The 17337-nt window shown below is 55.4% G+C and overlaps 2 protein-coding genes across 3 annotated transcripts in view; one reads left to right on the top strand and one right to left on the bottom strand.

Annotated features, from left to right (window-relative positions):
* The window catches only part of LPIN2 (lipin 2), a 34745-nt gene extending 21988 nt beyond the window's left edge, over positions 1–12757 (top strand). The window contains exons 8-19 of the mRNA XM_070361836.1: positions 474–661; positions 2130–2223; positions 2594–2663; positions 3556–3645; positions 4240–4322; positions 5339–5483; positions 6446–6594; positions 7271–7357; positions 8238–8396; positions 8692–8800; positions 9342–9445; positions 9761–12757. Of these exons, the coding sequence (XP_070217937.1) occupies positions 474–661; positions 2130–2223; positions 2594–2663; positions 3556–3645; positions 4240–4322; positions 5339–5483; positions 6446–6594; positions 7271–7357; positions 8238–8396; positions 8692–8800; positions 9342–9445; positions 9761–9905 (1423 nt within the window). The 3' untranslated portion in view covers positions 9906–12757. The remainder of the gene's footprint in view (positions 1–473; positions 662–2129; positions 2224–2593; positions 2664–3555; positions 3646–4239; positions 4323–5338; positions 5484–6445; positions 6595–7270; positions 7358–8237; positions 8397–8691; positions 8801–9341; positions 9446–9760) is intronic.
* Positions 12758–15023: 2266 nt separating this feature from the next.
* The window catches only part of EMILIN2 (elastin microfibril interfacer 2), a 59723-nt gene continuing 57409 nt past the window's right edge, over positions 15024–17337 (bottom strand). For both annotated transcript variants that reach the window (XM_070361835.1, XM_070361834.1), the window contains exons 6-8: positions 17249–17281; positions 16881–17009; positions 15024–16031 (exon numbers count right to left, since the gene is read on the bottom strand). In XM_070361835.1, the coding sequence (XP_070217936.1) occupies positions 15694–16031; positions 16881–17009; positions 17249–17281 (500 nt within the window). In that variant the 3' untranslated portion in view covers positions 15024–15693. The remainder of the gene's footprint in view (positions 16032–16880; positions 17010–17248; positions 17282–17337) is intronic.

The following is a 17337-nucleotide window of genomic DNA, read 5'->3' as shown; positions in this document are numbered from 1 at the left end:
GTCCAACCTCCCGAGAATTTTTACTTGGTTAATTTCTTTGTTTTCATGAAGTAACAAATGAATTTAGAAACGCCTTGTTTTTAACAATAACGCAACCTTGGACTACAGCAATTTTGTACGAGAGGAGTATAGTACCACAGCTTTTTGTAGGAAGTTAAGGTCAGAAGGTTTCCAGACATCAGGGTTTTCTTACCTTGTCATTTTTGTCATGTAAATTAATGCTAGTAACTCTCATCCCTTTCATTTAAGTCAGAAAGGCCATCACTGATGGCTCGCGTGGCTGTGAGTGATTGGTGTGTGTGTGTTCACTGTGTTCAGTTAATTCCGCAGCAGTGCTGTTGGGTTGTCTCAGTGTCGTCCAGGATAGGGGTCTGAACACTGCCTAAGCGAAGGCGCGTCCGGGGCAGGGAGCCCTGAGCTTGGCCGTCGGGCTCAGGGCAGGGGTGTGATGGCCACTGCCTTTCTCCCTACAGTGAGTCGGAGCCCGGCTCCCGGCAGTGGCCCGAGTCCGACACGCTGTCCGGCTCCCAGTCCCCCCAGTCAGTGGGCAGCGCGGCGGCTGACAGCGGCACCGAGTGCCTCTCGGACTCCGCCATGGACCTGCCCGACGTCACCCTGTCGCTGTGTGGCGGCCTCAGCGAGAACGGAGAGATCTCCAAAGGTGGGTGGGCAGCCTCGTCCACGCTGGGTGGTGAGCTGTGCAGGGAACGCAGCCCTGGGGTCTCATGGAGGTGGCGGGGTCTCTCTTGGACATCAGACTCTTCGCCCCTCATGTAGGTGCCTCGTGTTGGGGTGACCCCACGTGTCGGTGGGTGGGAGGGCTGTGGGCCTGGGGATGGGTCCTCGGGTGGCCCCATGTATTGGACGCCTGGGGTCAGCTCAGCCCCAGCCGCCTTCTCTTCTGTGAAGTTGCTGGAATAATTGTTGGGCTGGGACCTGGCAGCCCTGAGCCTGAGACACGAGAGGAGGGCCTCACGTTGCCAAAGCTGTCTGCTGAGTGAAATGGTCTTTCTGGCAAAAGTAGAAGGGGTTACTCTGTTTGAGAGTTGGCCCAGGGGAGTCAAGTCACTCACGAGAAAGGGGGTTGCTTAGCAGGGCTGGTTCCAGCAACCCTGCAGGACTTGAGCACCCGTGTGTCCGACTGTTCCAGCCAGTTCTTTGGCCTTTCTGGTCTTTTGTAAACTGAACTCTTCATGTTTTCTGTTTGGCTGGTGGCCCTTGATGGATTTTCCTTTAAGGAAAGATTTTCTGACTGACGTCATCTTTTGTCTTGTGTGTGTGGCAGGCTGGGTTGCCCTGGGCCTCTTGGCTGGAACTCCCTAAATCCTCCTCTTGGGGTCATGGGGTGATCACTTTTCCATCTCTTAATTCTGTTTACTTATTGCAGAAAATTGAGTGTGTTATGGTCAGTGGTCCCTTCTAGGGATGAAATTAGGTCACGTTATAATCCTCTTAAGCCCTCCCTTTAAAAATAGAGGTGGAGGAGGGAACATACAGTTTATGCAAGACTGTAAAATTTATACTTAAAAGACTAAATGGCAAGTAAACAGGACACAGATGACCAGGAGGAACAATCCCAGTGAGAGTTTGCTCTGTTGTTGGAGTTTGCCCTGAATGAGAGGATCGCCTCTGGGAACGGGACAGAAAGTCACGCTTGACCCTCACCTGTTCTGCAGGAACTCGGATTTGTTTCTTCTTGAGACCTCCAGCCAGACTGCTGTGCGGGGCCTCTCCCTGCAAGCACTGTAGGATGCTTGGGTGGTTTCTCAAGTAGCAGCACGTGTGCACTCACGGCTGTAAGACCCCAGGAACGTTCCCCGGTTATGCTGTTAAAAGTTGCCCGCCAGTCAAGGGTTTCACGCCTGCTTGTGAGAATGAAACTCAGCAGTTTTCACTGGTTATGGAGTTGAGTGTGTGTGAACCCGGGCCTTCATACCTCCCTGTCACATCTGTCATCTGTTTGCCTCAAAGTCCCTAGCTTATCCCTTTCTCCTGTTTTTTTTTTTGTTTGTTTTGAAGTACTTTTTTGATCCTGTAGGCACTTGAGTATGAAGAGAGTATTGTAATAAGCTCAGATGGATGTTTATTCGTGTAATCTCTAACCAGATGATAATTATCTTACCTTACAGAGAAATTCATGGAGCACATCATTACATACCATGAATTTGCAGAAAACCCTGGACTCATAGACAATCCCAACCTTGTGATACGGATATATAACCGGTAAGTACTCTTGCTCTTTCATTGTTTATAATCGTTAAGTATTCTTGCAGATTTTTCTTTCCCTAAGTGCTATATAGTTTTTAACTATTATATTCTTTCTCACTATGCCATTTCATATAAATGAGCTAAATGGGCAGCGACTTTGGAGTGAAGCTTCAGCTTTATTTTCAGTGAGGCTTGAAATGCTGCTCTATTTTACACGTGCTACTTCTCTGCTTGGAGAAGTTTGGCTTGAAGCAAAGATTGCTTATGTGGCAAGAAGCTGAGCTGATCACGTCTTCATTGGAAAGAACAGGGACTTTGTTATGGCATTCTGCTTCCTCTCCCACCCTCTCCTCTCTGACGGTCGTGCCTGGCTTTGCTCTCACAGTTACTACAGCTGGGCGCTGGCGGCCCCCATGGTCCTCAGCCTTCAGGTCTTCCAGAAGAGCCTGCCCAAGGTGAGTTGTTGCTCCCCAGAAATGTCTGCAGCACACAGCGCTTTGAGAATCCGTGTGTGCATGTCTGTAAACTGGGTGTTGTTCAGTTTTACTTAATATTATAAAGTTAATTGGAGAAGGCAGTGGCACCCCACTCCAGTACTCCTGCCTGGAAAATCCCATGGACGGAGGAGCCTGGTAGGCTGCAGTCCATGGGGTCGCTAAGAGTCGGGCACGACTGAGCGACTTCACTTTCACTTTTCTCTTTCCTGCATTGGAGAAGGAAATGGCAACCCACTCCAGTGTTCTTGCCTGGAGAATCCCAGGGACGGGGGAGCCTTGTGGGCTGCCATCTCTGGGGTCGCACAGAGTCGGACACGACTGAAGTGACTTAGCATAAAAAGTTAATACCATCAGTCAAATCATCTCATGCCCAGAAATCCAGGAAATTGGCTGGGCTGCCGTAGCTGTCATTTTTACTAGATACTTATACCAGTTTCTGATCGTGTGTCAAGATTGAGAGATTTCACTAATTGTTATTTAAATATAAGATAAAAACATTTCCTCCCGTTAATATGGAAAGATGCAATAGGAAGAGGGCCCCAGGAAGTGTGGCATCAGTGTGGGTCCTTCAGCTTGCGGCTAATGAGCCTGTTACGTAGAAACTGAAGCTTGGAATCTGTCCACCAAGGTGACATCATCAGTTGGTCCTCATAACTCATGAGGGCAGAGAAGGGAGAGCAGCCCACCTGCCCCTAAGAGGGGCCAGACCACCCGGCCTGACAGCATGGAACGGCCCCGAGAGAGGGCGCCGGCGGATCGAGGCGTCGTCACCACCCTCTGGCTGAGGGTAGAGAGGGGTCGAGTGCCCTGTGCCTGAGATGCTGGACTAACCTGTGCTCGTTGTTTTCAGGCCACAGTTGAGTCCTGGGTAAAAGATAAGATGCCAAAGAAATCTGGCCGCTGGTGGTTCTGGCGTAAGAGGGAGAGCATAACCAAGCAGGTAACCGAGCTGGAGGTGGGCTGAGTGCCAAGCCCAGGGAAGTCCCATTTGGGCTCCATGGTGCTCTTTCACGATAGTCGGCACCGTGTGTGAACAGTTACTCGTGCAGGTCAGATACCGTGCTGCGCACGCGTCACCTGTCACCTTCGCCGCCGCCCGGCGGTGCCACTGTGTGGGCTCCTGTGTATCCTCGGGAGGCCCAGGCACGGGGCTGGTGAGGGGTGGGGCCGCGCCATGACCTCAAGCGCACCCCCAGAGCTTGCCCCTGCCCCCAGGAGGAGGGGACCCGTGCCCTCGGCCCCTGCCCAGGCCTCATGGGTGTGGCCCGTGTGTCTTATGTTGTGTGACTGAGCTGGTGCCTGTCACTCCTCGCCCCTGGCTTGGTGGTGGCAGCTTTTCACACACACACAGCGTATGACTTCTCTCTCAGATTTCTGTCCTTTTGGCTCAAACTAGAGGCTCTGTTTCTTAAGCGTTTTTAATTTGTGGATTCAGACAGCACTTTTGCTAATTCCTTGAGGGAGCTGATGATGGCTTTTTGCCCCGACAGTCGGGCGAGAGCTGCTCATCGCCACTGTCGTCCTCTCCTTCCAGCTGCCAGAGGCCAAGGAAGGGAAAGCAGAGGTCCCGCCGCCCAGTGACCGGCCATCAGGCGCCAAGGAGCCAGCCAGTGGCAGGTGACCTTGACAGATCTGTATGATTCTGAGTTCGAAATGTTTTTGTTCTGTGGACAGTCAGTGACCTCATTGTGCCACTCAGTTAACAGATAACTTCTGCTTTTCTTGAAAAATATCATCAGCTTAGGGAATTCCCTGGCGATCCAGTGGTCAGAACTCAAGACTCATTGCCAGGGCCCTGAGTTCAACTCTTGGTCAGGAAACTAAGGTCCTGCAAGCCGAGCCATGTGGTGTGGCCAAAAGTACATCTATGTTTGTATATACGCATCATGAGCTTAGAGTCAGGATACTCATTGCTGCTTCCTAAGCATCTTGCTCCTGCTCTGGAGCCGTGGAGACAGGTGCCCCTGGCATGCAGGCCTCTGGGAAGCAGGTCTTGGGGAATCATAAGATCTGAAGTGCCGGGGGCCCTGCTGCCTGGCTGGCAGGCGCAGCAGGAGACATGACAGAACCTTAGAGATGGGGCGGGCCCCTTTGGTTTCTTGGGAGGAGTCTGCCCTGGACGTGTGGACTGGCTGCCTGAGGGGAGGAAGCACGATGCGCCCGTTCTTGGTTCTGCCACTGTGCTCCTTCCTCCATCACGTCTTCTGTTCTCTTCCCATCCCTGAATCTTGGGTTCATCTTCCTGTTCTTTACCCTCTTCTTTTTAAAGGATTATATAAAATCTTTTTTGTTAGTCTCTTAAATCACTGTAAGCGTTCGTATTTTCTATAATTTGTACCTTTTAAAACATACATACCCCTTTCAACAAGAATCGGCAGAGCAAGAATCAGTAGCATTCACTGGTTCTAGCAGAATACAACCAGTCATAGCAGGAGAGTGACCCTGGCCAGTCAAGAAGGGAGGAGGAGAGTGACCCTAGCCGGTCGTGGAGGAGGTGGATCATGCAACGTGGACCCTGGGTCTCCTCTTGGGTGGATCTGGGACTTCTCTCTCTGTCTGCTCCGGATCCTGAATGAAAAGCTGTTGTCTGTAAACGTCCTTCGGCCTCTCCAATAACAGATTGTGTTTGACAGGTCGGCCGAGGATGACTCATCGAGTGACGAAGGGTCCCAGGAACTGGAAGAGTCCATCAAGGTGGACTCCGCCCCCACAGAACCCCCAAGCCATAGTGGCACAACCTCCTATAAGAAGTCTCTTCGTCTGTCCTCAGACCAGATCGTGAGTCCCGTGTGGTCTGGGTGGGTCCAGCCTCATGAGCCTTAGTAACTGGTCACCTTGACAAGCCTCCCTTTCCATCTGCCCAACCCCACACCTCACAGGCGGCCTAGCACGTGGCCATGTAAATGCCCACATGTGTCCAGGAGACCGGCAGCCCCCGACCTGGGACCCCTAGGGTCCCCTGGGATGCACTTTCCCCTCCTTCACCCCCAGGCCTCCTGTCTCCATGTCTGGAAGTGAACCAGAGCACCTGTGTTTGCAGCCTGAGTCCGATACGTCCAGACTGGCTATGGGCCCCACGCTGTCTCATGGGAGCCACGGCCAGAGGGAAATGACATCTTACCTAGATGCAATCTCCCCCTTCTGTCAATTTCCCACTTCTCCACCTTCACCCATGTTCAGTATGAATTGATCTTGCTGTGCCCCAAGGGGGAGGATCTCTGGTACACAGGGCATCCTGGGGGGCGGGGAGGAGACCGGGGAGCAGGGGTCAGAAGGGCCCCTGGGCACCGTATACACAGTTCAGGCCGAAGTTCCTCAGCCCAGCTCCCGAGCCGCAGGTGCAGCCCCAATGCATCCTCCCAGATCTGGGTCCTGAGACGCCACCTACCGGCAGTTTGGGGAGTGTTCAGATTCTGTTCCAAAACCGTTTTCTGTTGCTTTTCCTTGCCTTTTTTTTTGAGAGATTAGGATGTTTCTCATGTAACTTTGTATCTTTTTAAAATTAATTTTAATTGGAGGCTAATTACTTTCAGTATTGTGGTGGGTTTTGCCATGTATCCACATGAATCAGTCACTGGTGTACATGTGTCCCCCATCCTGAAACACTGTATCTTAAGCAGTTTCTCTGACCACATTTTCTTGGAAAGTGTGACTTAATTGTTGCATGGAATTCTGTCAAAGTGGAGTGCCTTTAATTTTCAAAGCTCTGATTTTGCTGATTCTTACACTTTTTATGAAAGGCAAAACTGAACCTCCAAGATGGCCCAAATGATGTCGTGTTTAGTATCACAACCCAGTATCAAGGCACCTGCCGCTGTGCAGGGACCATATACCTGTGGAACTGGAACGACAAGGTCATCATTTCCGACATTGACGGGACAATAACCAAGTAAGCAGGAGCCCTGGCGTGGCAAAAGGAGGGCCCAGCTCCGTGTGCAGAGGGCCAGGGGCTTCCTCACCTGAGTGACCAGCCACCATCAGGAGAGTTTTTTAAACTACTTGCACTGAGAGGTCCTGAGTGCAGTCCCCACAGAATCATTCTGTGGATGGAGGAGGTGGGTGGGGCCATACAAACAGAAGGTCAGAACAGCTTTGGGGAATTCCCGTGGCAGCCAAGTTTGGACCCAGCACTTTGACCAGCGAGGGCCCAGATTCATTCAGTCCCTGGTTGGGGAACTAAGATCCTGCAAGCCTTTTGGCGCAGCCAAATGACAATAATAATAACTCTTGGAAAGATTTAATTATTCGGTCTCCAAATTCTGGCATGGGGAGGAAAAAATAGAAGCTGTTGCAATTAGAGAAGAAGAGGCTGAGTGGTTGTAAACGCTTCCTGAGAGTGAAGGGCTGGCCCTTGGGTCTGGTGGCTGTCTCAGAAGCTCCTGGGTGATGTCCTCGGCTTGTGCACACACAGACCAAGGAAACCGCCCTGTGGGCTGTCACCCCCGCCCCGGGCCCCCTCCCTCCCCCCGCGGCTGCTGTCGCAGAAGCTGGTGTTTCACTAACAGGCCAACACTTGGCGTTGTGTGCTTGGTTCCTCACGCCTCCTCCTGGTTCCACCCTCGCAGGTCTGACGCTCTGGGGCAGATTCTTCCGCAGCTGGGTAAAGACTGGACGCACCAGGGTATCGCGAAGCTCTACCATTCCATCAACGAGTAGGTGCCTGACCCTGTGGCTAGTGAGCTGGGATTTTGCTGGACTTAATAGAAGGTCCCAGGAAATCTTGTTTGTGATCAGCTTTCTCACTCTGCTTTCTCACCCCTCACTGGAGCCTCCCCCATGGGAAAGTGTGAGCCACCACCCGTGGGACTGGAGCCGTGCGCCTGGCGGGTTGCGCCTTGTTCTCGCACGGGGCTGCGAGTTGTAGGCACTGCCTGTGTCGGTAGTTACAGCTGTGCTTGGGTTTGCAGCCGTAGTTTAATCATTTGCAGTTTTTTTTGAGTGCTTTTAATTGTCTTTCTTGAAGGGGGTAATACACGCGTGCATGGGGGGATAGTCTGCCAGGCGGTCTTCTACGTCAAGTAACTTTTGTGAGGACATAGTGCTGTGGCCTTTGTGGGAATCCCAATACATCAACTTAAATCGATCCGCAGAACAACAGTGTGTTAAGCAGAGGTTGAGAATGTCCCAATATGAAAATTATGAGTATGTCAGTTACCCAGGTAGAGTTTTGCTTCTTGTTTTATAGAATGATTTGCATTCTGGAAGTTGTATTTGTAAATAAGACCCTTTGTCTCTTTCATCTACAGCACATCCTTTAAAGACAGCCCCCAGTTTTTTGTCTGTTTTATAATTCGGCTTCTGTAGAGGTATTATTACATGAAAGTTTAGCATAATCCCTAATCACGTCTCCTCCATGGTGTTTTTCATGGAGTGGTGAGATCTTTATAATCCTGATAATTCTGTATTAAATTTAGGAATTCGACTTTCATGGGAGATGAGAGGAACTTTATTTGGACCTTTAAAAAGAAAAAATGCATTTTTCCCCCTTTAGCTGAACAGCACACGGGCTAAACAGGACGCGTTCTCTTCCAGGAACGGCTACAAGTTCCTGTACTGCTCGGCCCGCGCCATCGGCATGGCCGACATGACCCGCGGCTACCTGCACTGGGTCAACGACAAGGGCACCATCCTGCCCCGCGGCCCCCTCATGCTGTCCCCCAGCAGCCTGTTTTCTGCCTTCCACAGGTGCGTGTGTGTGCGTGCGTGCATGTGTGTGTGTGCGTGTGTGCCCGCGGGGGCTGGGGCCTGGCTGCACTGTATCTGTTACGAAGCTTCTGGGTCTGAGTTCCACATTACTCTAACTCGCACACCGCTCACCTGGTCTGTGTCAGACACAGCTGAGAAAAGTCAGGCTGGCAGAAATGGACAAAGATACCAATTACGAAGGATTTAGGAAAATGGATGGCTGTGGGTTTTCAGACCACAGACCAGGGAAAACTGCCATTTTGGATTCGGTGGTGATACTTCTGTTTTTCTCCTAGGGAAGTAATAGAAAAGAAGCGGAGAAGTTCAAGATTGAGTGTCTGACCGACATTAAGAATCTCTTTGCCCCAGCTCAGCAGCCCTTCTACGCTGCCTTTGGGAACCGCCCAAATGTAGGTGTCTCCTCCGGGCTGCACGTGTGGGCGGCGTGGGAAACACGCGCAGGACGGTGCTTTAGGGTGTAGCCGGGTCATCATCTTTACCCCAGGCGTGCGGCCGCAGTGAGGTCTCCCGTGCTGGGTGGGTGCTCACTTCATCAGCCTTATTCCTCCTGCAGCAGGGAGGTGCTGGGGGCGGAGACCTACCCTGGGATGCCCGTGTGTGACCAGGGGCTTTCGTTCCATTTCCATGAATTCTAAGCCGAGCCTTGGATCTGCCCCCCAGATCCAAGCACTGCCTCTCCCCCACCCCCCACCCCCCAGCCACGAACGCTTCCCTTCTCCTACTCTGGGGCCTGGAGTCTCCTTGGCACCCGCGTCCTCTGGCTTCCTGAGCACCCTCTGCGGTGCGCATTGGCCTCCCTGTTTAGTCTGAGTCTGTCTGAAGCTCAGCCTTGGTGGCGGCTGCCCCAACTCCACGTGTTCTCCGTACACGGCTTCCCGTGGTGCCTGAGAACTTCTCAGTAACCACCCTGTTCTGTGTTCTCTGTGGCAGGACGTCTACGCCTACAGACAGGTGGGTGTCCCAGACTGCAGGATCTTCACCGTGAACCCCAAGGGCGAGCTGATGCAGGAAAGGACCAAAGGAAACAAGTCCTCGTAAGTGCGTTCCCACTCCTCAGCCCTGGCGCCCTGCAGCTGGGGCCCAGGGCTCAGAGCTGTGCCCGCCCTTGGAAGCCTCCGCCCTGCCAGGCTCTGTCCACCCCTTCTGCCAGGGCATCCCCCACCTCTGCAGCCGTTGTTGAGGGGTGGCTGGGGAGCCTAGACTCTGAGGAGGGAGGTGGAGCCCTGGGAAGGAGGGCGCCCATCTGGGACCTTCCTTTCTGAGGTATCTGAGTACCTGGCTTCGCAGCCTGCGGCCTCGTGCCCTCAGGTCAGGTGCTGAGTCGTGGTACCTGTCCTCCCCACTCCCAGGTACCACAGGCTGAGTGAGCTCGTGGAACACGTGTTCCCGCTTCTCAACAAGGAACAGAATTCTGCCTTCCTATGCCCAGAGTTCAGCTCCTTCTGCTACTGGCGAGAGCCGATCCCCGAGGTGGACCTGGAGGACCTGGTCTGAGGTGGCAGCCCCGGCGGGGGGCTGGATCGCGGCTCCCGCAGCAGGGGAGGCAGCCGGCCTTCTGCTGGACAGAGGATGCGGGGACCCTCCTGGCCACAGGTGTGACGACGCACTGCCCGCCGGGTGCCGGCAGGGACAGGCTGGGGAGCTGCTGGGGCCGGACGCGCCCCCCCGCACCCTCCTGGGCCCAGGGCTGCCGTGTGGTGCTGGCGGCCGGCGCAGCGAGGGGCTCGGGCCTGAGGCCCAGGCTCCAGTCACCGGCCGGGCCTCCCACATGCTCTGTGTTGAGTTGCGTGCCCGGTGCTCCTTTAATTGCATAATTTAAGAAGAAGAGAAGCGAAGCTAAGAGTGGACCAAATGTTGCACAAAGTAAAGTGTTCTAATTTCCACTGGGCAGTTGAGAGTGTTTCTCTCTGAGAGGAGGGCTTGCTGTAGGGAATCAGGGTCCAGTTGATGATGTCTGAACCGCCTGCTCACTTCTCCCGTGGGCTCCTCCCTCCATCTCCTACTCCACGGAAGCAGGATGCTGGCTCTGGCGCCCGGGGCTTCGGGGGAAGGAAAGAGCATCACCTCCTCACCCTGACCGTTCCTTGGCAGGGACGTGTTGTGTCCTGGACCCACCGGAAGGTGTGGGTCTTGCAGGGTGTGTGTCATGTCGTGAGAGTGGTCTTGGCAGCAGGAGTCGGTTAGCCAGCAGGGAAACTCGGTTCTCAGGGAGGCCTAGAGGTGCAGACGTGTGCTTGGGCCAGGTCCTGGGAAGGTGTCTGTTGCCCCTCCCCATGCCTGCAGCTGAGCAAGCCACCCAGGAAGGGTCCCGTCCACACGCCCCTCCAGGGCTGTGAGCAAGAGCCTGCAGAGATGAGCTGGTGCGGACAGCCCCCTCGGGATTAAAATCAAGAGAACTGTTAAGAGAGGAGGCCCTGGAGACCAGTGGTGACCACATGCAGCCCCGCCTTGGGTGAGAAAGCAGTGAGCGCTTCCGGAGTCAGGGAGAGAGGGGAGTGACCCAGTGAAACACTGCAGAGCAGTGCACACTGCTCCCCCCGACCATGGTTTCGGGTCCGCCTTTTGCTTTCCCTGTGCTGTATTTTGGGGGTACTCCTCTTTTCAGTTTGCTCCACCACAATACTGTTCATCTCGAGCTGGAGAAGCGGGGGTGGCTGCTCTCCAGAGTGGAGGGTTGAAGGTCCTGGACTCCATTGAGCCATGTTGGAGGCAGAGCCCAGAAGCCGTGTTCCCAGGGAAACCAGACATGCTTCCCCCTGGGCAAACCTTCCCACTGCAAACGGTTCAGGGATGCATCATTTAAAGACCTAGTCACGGCCAGCAGGTCCGGAAGCTGGGTTGTGTTCCTCGTGTGAGGTTCTGCCCCGTTAGTGGCAGCATAGTCACCCACGGTTCCTTCATCTCGTGGCTGCCGGTGGCGGCCTGGCCCTCTGCTCGGTGCAGGCCCTTCCCTGGAGCCGCAGAGGCTTGTGTGCGCGTTTGCGGTATGGAAAAGCTGGACACCTGCCTTCCTGTCGTCCTTCATTGGTTGTCCTTTAAAGAGAGTCTCTCACGAGACAGTTTCTTTTCCTTGATGAGCTCTCCTCTTGGGACTGGGGCGTCTTAGAGGGTTAAGACGGGGAACCCGCGCTGGGGTGGCCGACCCCTCCGCCCGGTGTCCACCAGCGCTGGAGTGTCATCTTGTCCCTGCACATTGATCCGCGGGTGTCACCGGCGCGCTGGGTACCCATGCTGATCAACCTGAGTGTTCTTCCTCGTTTAAAGGAGCCCCTCTTGCTGAACGTAGATGACAACTATCGCTCGAGTGTGTGAAAGTATTGTTTGTGCTGAAAATCCATTGCCATTTGGTACAAATGACATTTGTTCTTTCTGTGAAAGAGAGATGCCCTCGGTGTGTTTGTACACAGACCTCAGGAGGAGAGCTAAGAAGGAGTGGTGGCCGCTCGCTGCTCTCGGTGGCGGGCGACATCTCCAGGAGCCGCGTCTGGGTCACTCTCTCTGCCAGTGGAACGCCGTGGCCCCTTCCCTCTTTCTGTCCCTCCCGACTGCATCCCACCCAATTGTACACCTTCCGCACGTGGAAGCTCGTGCGGCTGTGGTGTCCACATCTGCGTCTCCACGGGGCTCAGGAGGCATGCTCGAGGGCCCAGAGCGGGCAGGCTCGGCCCTGCGTGTGAGGACCACATCTGCTGTGCTGTAAGACAGCGCCTAGTTTTCAGCTGGAAAAAGAAAAAAACTTCCTAGTGTGATGTGAGATGAAAGCTGCTGACAATCCAGGAGTGATAGCCACCCACCGGAGCCAGAAGTGTTCGTGCCCCTGACCGCACGTGGCCCTGCAGATGGAGTGCGTCCTAAAGGGTACTGGCCAGACCCAAAGGAACAGGCCAAGGACGGATTTGCGCTGTCTGCAGGTCGGTGAAAACGGACTCTCCCAGGGGATTTTGTCATCTTTTCTAGTATCATCTTAGTTAACTCTGGGAAGCCTTGAGTTAACTCTTGAGCCTAGAGAAATGCTGGGTTTAATGAAACCAGTGACAAGTTGAGTTTTGGTTTAAAGTAAGTGCTCTTTCCAGGTGAAAACTACTTTTTTGGGTTTGTTTTAAGGGTAGGAAAAGGAAGAGGAAGGGGAAATGTTGCTCTTTTAATTTAATCATTACGTTTGGTCTGTGACAACATTTGATTATTAGACACAGCAGTGCCACTAATACGTTTCTTGAGTTGTCAGAAACTGTCAACATCAGTACTTACTTTATGGCAAAGATAACTGAAGATAAATGGCTCATATTTTGGTGCAGTGTTTGATGTTCAAAACAAAATGTTACAAGAATAAACAAATGTGAACTCAATGCGTCTTGACCTTTTCCTTCAGCGGACATTTAAATTGTCTTGTCTAAACTCTTGCCAGAAGTTGCCAATTTCCATAAATTAGCATTTTGATCTCTGCTGACACTTAAGTTTGTGTATAGAAAGGGCTTCTTTTTGGTGCTTGTTTTTATAAGATCTGATTCCAGAAGTGAGGCTCCACCCGCAGGAACTAACCTCCCTTGCTTTGTAGGTTCTGCCAGGCAGCCATCCAGTCATGCCTACATAATTTCTAGGGGTGACCCCCTGGCATCCTCCCGACTGCATCCCCCCAGCCCTCCTCAGGACCCTGGCCACCCCACCTTGCATTAAAGCCCTTCCTCTGGGTGAACAGCACGTAGCCCTCCTGATTTCATCAGCTCTCAGGAGACTCAGAGTGATCTGGGTCCAAAACCACACCCCGTGTATTATTTAATCCCCTCGGGTGGCTGAGCCCATGCTGAACCCACCAACTCCCTCAAGCACGTGCCTCCATGTGGGGACAGCACCCACCTTGTCTTCTTGTTTTCATGATGGAATGGCTGGGCGTGAGGTCGGGGAGCGGGGACTGGGCTCTGTGGGGTGCCCTTCTGGCAAAGGAGGGAATCACTTCAGACAGGTTCACATCAGGAAGAGACTGCCTCCGGTGCGCTGCCCTCCCCGCTGGCTGGTGGCCGAGACGGGGGCGAGGCGAGTGGGTGTGAGAAGTGAGTCTGTGCGTGTGCAGCTGCAAGCACGTCGCTGATCACAACTACTACTTTCCTTTCAAACTGCACAGTGTGAAAAAGTTCAGAAGATGACGGGCTCACTGAGAAAGACGAATGTGCTAACGTGGGAGTGACTTCACATTGCAGTTGGCACTGATTTTCGGTCTTTATTGCTGGTTTTGTTTCTCATCATTTAAATGGGGCCATTTGTAGACAGGACTGACACATCCCAGTCCTGTCACCGCTTATCTCGAGGTGCACTGTGACCTTTTTCTCAGCAACCCCATTATTTCAGAAGTCGTAACCTCATGCCTGATTGAGTCCAGGACCCTGGTCCACATGTCTCGCTCCCAGGCTCTCAGCGCCAGGCCACTGACTTCCAGAGCGAGCTCTCTGAGCCACTCAGCCTGAGTTCAGCCCAGCCTGCTCCTCTCCATATGAAAAGACAGCCGCTCCTGTCTCAGGATGCTGACTCCAACGGCAGTGCAGGACCTGCTGTGATCTGGCTACACTGCGTGTCGCGGACACAGAGCTGAAACTCACCACTGCAGTAGACGAGTCGTACGGCCCCGCCAAGGGGGACACCGCACTCGCCACTCTGGTGCCGTCCGTGGAGCGAGGCAGGTCCGTCTCTGCCTTCCGTCTGGTTCCCATTGAGCGTCTGTCCCGCTTGGCCCGGGGTAAGGCCTGGGAAGGGGGTGTCAGGGGAGAGGGCAGAGCCATGTGCCAGCTGGGGTTTCCTGAAAACACTCCACGGCCGTAGGGTTTTTCCCATGAGTCATATCTAGGAAGCCACAGCTGCTGACAGCCTGTTCCCCAGCTGTAGAAACAGGGTGAGCATGCACCCCACCCCTGAGCCCCAGAAGGAGGGGCCCGAACTGTAAAACGAGAAAACAGCAGGCCTTCTATCCTGGGCCCCTCTGCCCCATCTGGGGGATGGGGTGAGGAGGCAGGCTCACCCCATCTCAGGGACCCAGCGGCCACCCTGTAACCTCACTTGGCGAGCAGTCCTGGAAAAGGCATTTTTATAGCCAATCTGGTGGCTTGATTTAGGCTGAAAGACTTGTTTCTATGGTCCACACCTCTCCCTGGAACCTGCCTCCCCCCAGTGGCACTCCATTGGCCAGCAGGTCATGTGGAGCTAAGGGGGCTGATGTGGCTGCTGGCAGAGGAGTGTGGGGCCTGGGCTTCCTAGGCAGGTTCCTGCCCTTCCCAGACAGCCCCAGTATGATCAGCTTTTGGTCCCTGGGAGCGCAAGGTCTCTCAGAGCTGGGCGGCAAGCAGTCACATTAGCTTGGACAGGTGCTGGTTAAGTGCGACTTTCAGCCTCCCCTGGAGGAGCCCCCCTTTCTGCTGTGGGGGGCTCTGACCTCCAGGCACATCCGGTCTGTCTGTATAAGCCACCCACAACCCTGCAGTGCACAGCCTGGATGCTGAGGGATGCCGGTTGCACAGTTGAGACCCATGTGTTCACGCTTCCTTTCTATAGCCATTAAACTCGTTTACTCCAGTCGCGCTTTTTAGCAGCAGCCCTCGATCCACGAGGCACCAGGCTTACACTGGAAGTGTTTTACGTTTTTATTGCCACTCCCTGTCTTTGCACTTGAGTCGTACATGTCATTCAAGGAGCCCCAACAAGCCACACGACAATCTCTCCTGCATCCTCCTCTCAGCCAGGCAAACGCTGCGTGGGGGCGGGGGGTGGGGGGTGGGGGGATGGCGAGCCAAGCCTGGGACAGCCCACTGTCCGCCCTGGGTCCATGGTGGCCTGTGCCACTTCAGTGTTTCAACTCTTCTCCCGCCGGCAGGGTAAACGGAGACAGATGGCCGGCGATGGCTCTGCTCCAGTGAAGACAGACGCGGCGGGCACCAGTTTCTGCCGCCTGCCTCCTCTCAGCAGCTCCTCCTCGTTGTCCATCAGGAGGACGCAGTCCACCAGGCAGCGGTCGGAGCCTCCACAGTCAGCACCGGGTAGGCCCGGCCAGAGGCAGGGCCTGGGGACACGGGGGAGGAGCCGGGGGCCGGCCGGGCACGCCCGACCCTCGTCCAGCTGTCCAGTTGGAGTGGCAGGAGCGGTGGCCACGTTAACCCGTGGTTCGCCCTCCGCCCGCCACCTCCATCTTGGGGGCGGGGCGGGGTGTCTGCAGAGAGCTTGCCCCGTGCCCCGGCTACACACACACTGAATATATTACAGCTTCCGAGCTCTGTCAGCCCCTTCCTGCTCCCCGGCCGCCTCAGAGGTGGGAAAGAAAAGGGTACAAGAAGACCCCGCTGAAGGTGGAGTACATCTCGTCAAAGTCCGTGTGGGCCAGCCGGCCCCCCGTGACCACGATGTTGACGCCGTCCCCCGCCTTGAGGTGCACGATGAGGTGGAAGGCGCCCGGGCCCCCGCAGGTGTGTGGGGCCCCCTGCGGCCGGTGGTACTCCAGGAACTCTCTCCGGTAGCCGGCTGTGTGCAGCTGGGCCACACTGGCGTTGGCCACTGACAGGACGGCCTCCACATACGCATCCCTCTCGGGTGTGAGGGTGGCCGTGATCAGGTAGCGCCCGTCGTACGGAGCCGTGAAGACCCCTGTGGGGAGGAAAGCAGACACCTGAGCGTGTGGTGTACCCGTCATGGCCTGCCCGAGCGGGCACTCAGCCCGGATGAAGGCAGACAGCTCACCCACTCCCCACCAGAGGCAGGCCCACTGTGGGGGGATGAGCCGTGGAGACATGGTTGGAGGAGCTGGAGTCCAGACCCCATGCTGGTGGGAGTGGCCACCTCCGAGGGCTCTGGGGAGAGGGCCCAAGTCTTCAACCTGCCCTGCGAAGGCTGGGTCACTGAGCTCTCAATTGTGTCATAAAGCCTCGGAGGCAGACCAGGCCCTGCACTCTGGGCACACGGCCTGCGTCTGCTCAGCGTCACCGGAACCCATTTACTAAGACCCACGGCCCAGACTGGTTCTGGGCGTCTGGGCCCGTGGGAGAACTGGAGGTCCCCACCTCTGAGTGCCAAGAGTCCCTGACACGTGGACACTGTCCCCACACCCCGGGCGGGGGGAGCAAGGGAGCCCGGGAAGCCGGCCGTGAGCACACAGCAAAGCCCTGATGCTAAAACCCGGGGCCTGGGTGGCAGCTCCCACCTCTGCCCAGAACCAGCTGCCACACACAGCCCCAGCCACCGCGTGCACGTGACCTGTGACCGCCCCCGCCCCCTGTCTGCTGGTGTCTGTGGGCTGGGGAACAGCGGGGACTAAGGGGTCAGGTCTCTCGCAGGTGAGGCACCCACAGCCCAAGGGGCAGCAACCCAGGCTCAAGGTTGGCCTCCCATTTTGGGGGCTGGGGCCCATGCAGACCCGTCCCAGCAGGGTGAGTGGGTTCTGGCTCAGAAAGGGGCAGCGGGAGGCCCTCCGGAGCAGCTGAGCAAAGGCAGACTCACCGGTGCTGGGGTCGTACACGTCCCCGTCGTTCACCAGCACCTTGTTGAACAGGACCACGCCGGCGTCGCTGGGGAAGGGCTTCCGGGTGAGCCCCGCGGAGAAGGACACGAGAGATGGCACCGGAGCCCCTGGGGGGGACAGGATTGCAGTCAGGCCCAGCCCAGGCCTGTGTGCGGTCCCAAGGGGCGGCCTCGGCCTCTCATTTCCCCTCAGGGTGGACACCACCTTGTCCTCGTCGGAGGAGCAGGCGGCTGGGGGAGTGCCAGGGCCCTGTGTGTCAGGTCGGGACTTGGCGCGTGCGTGACGTCTGGGGGTGGGGCACCCAGGCACACCCACCCCGGCCTCCCCTCCCACCCCGGCTGAGTACCTGAGGAGGCTGCAGGCGGTGATTTGGGGTACCCTGAAAGACAATGCAGACACTGTCAGAACCCTTAACAGCCCCTCATTTCTGAGTCC

The sequence above is a fragment of the Bos mutus genome, chromosome 24, assembly GCF_027580195.1.
Source record: "Bos mutus isolate GX-2022 chromosome 24, NWIPB_WYAK_1.1, whole genome shotgun sequence".
NCBI classification, from domain to species: domain Eukaryota; kingdom Metazoa; phylum Chordata; class Mammalia; order Artiodactyla; family Bovidae; genus Bos; species Bos mutus.
This window is presented reverse-complemented; position numbering and strand designations above follow the sequence as displayed.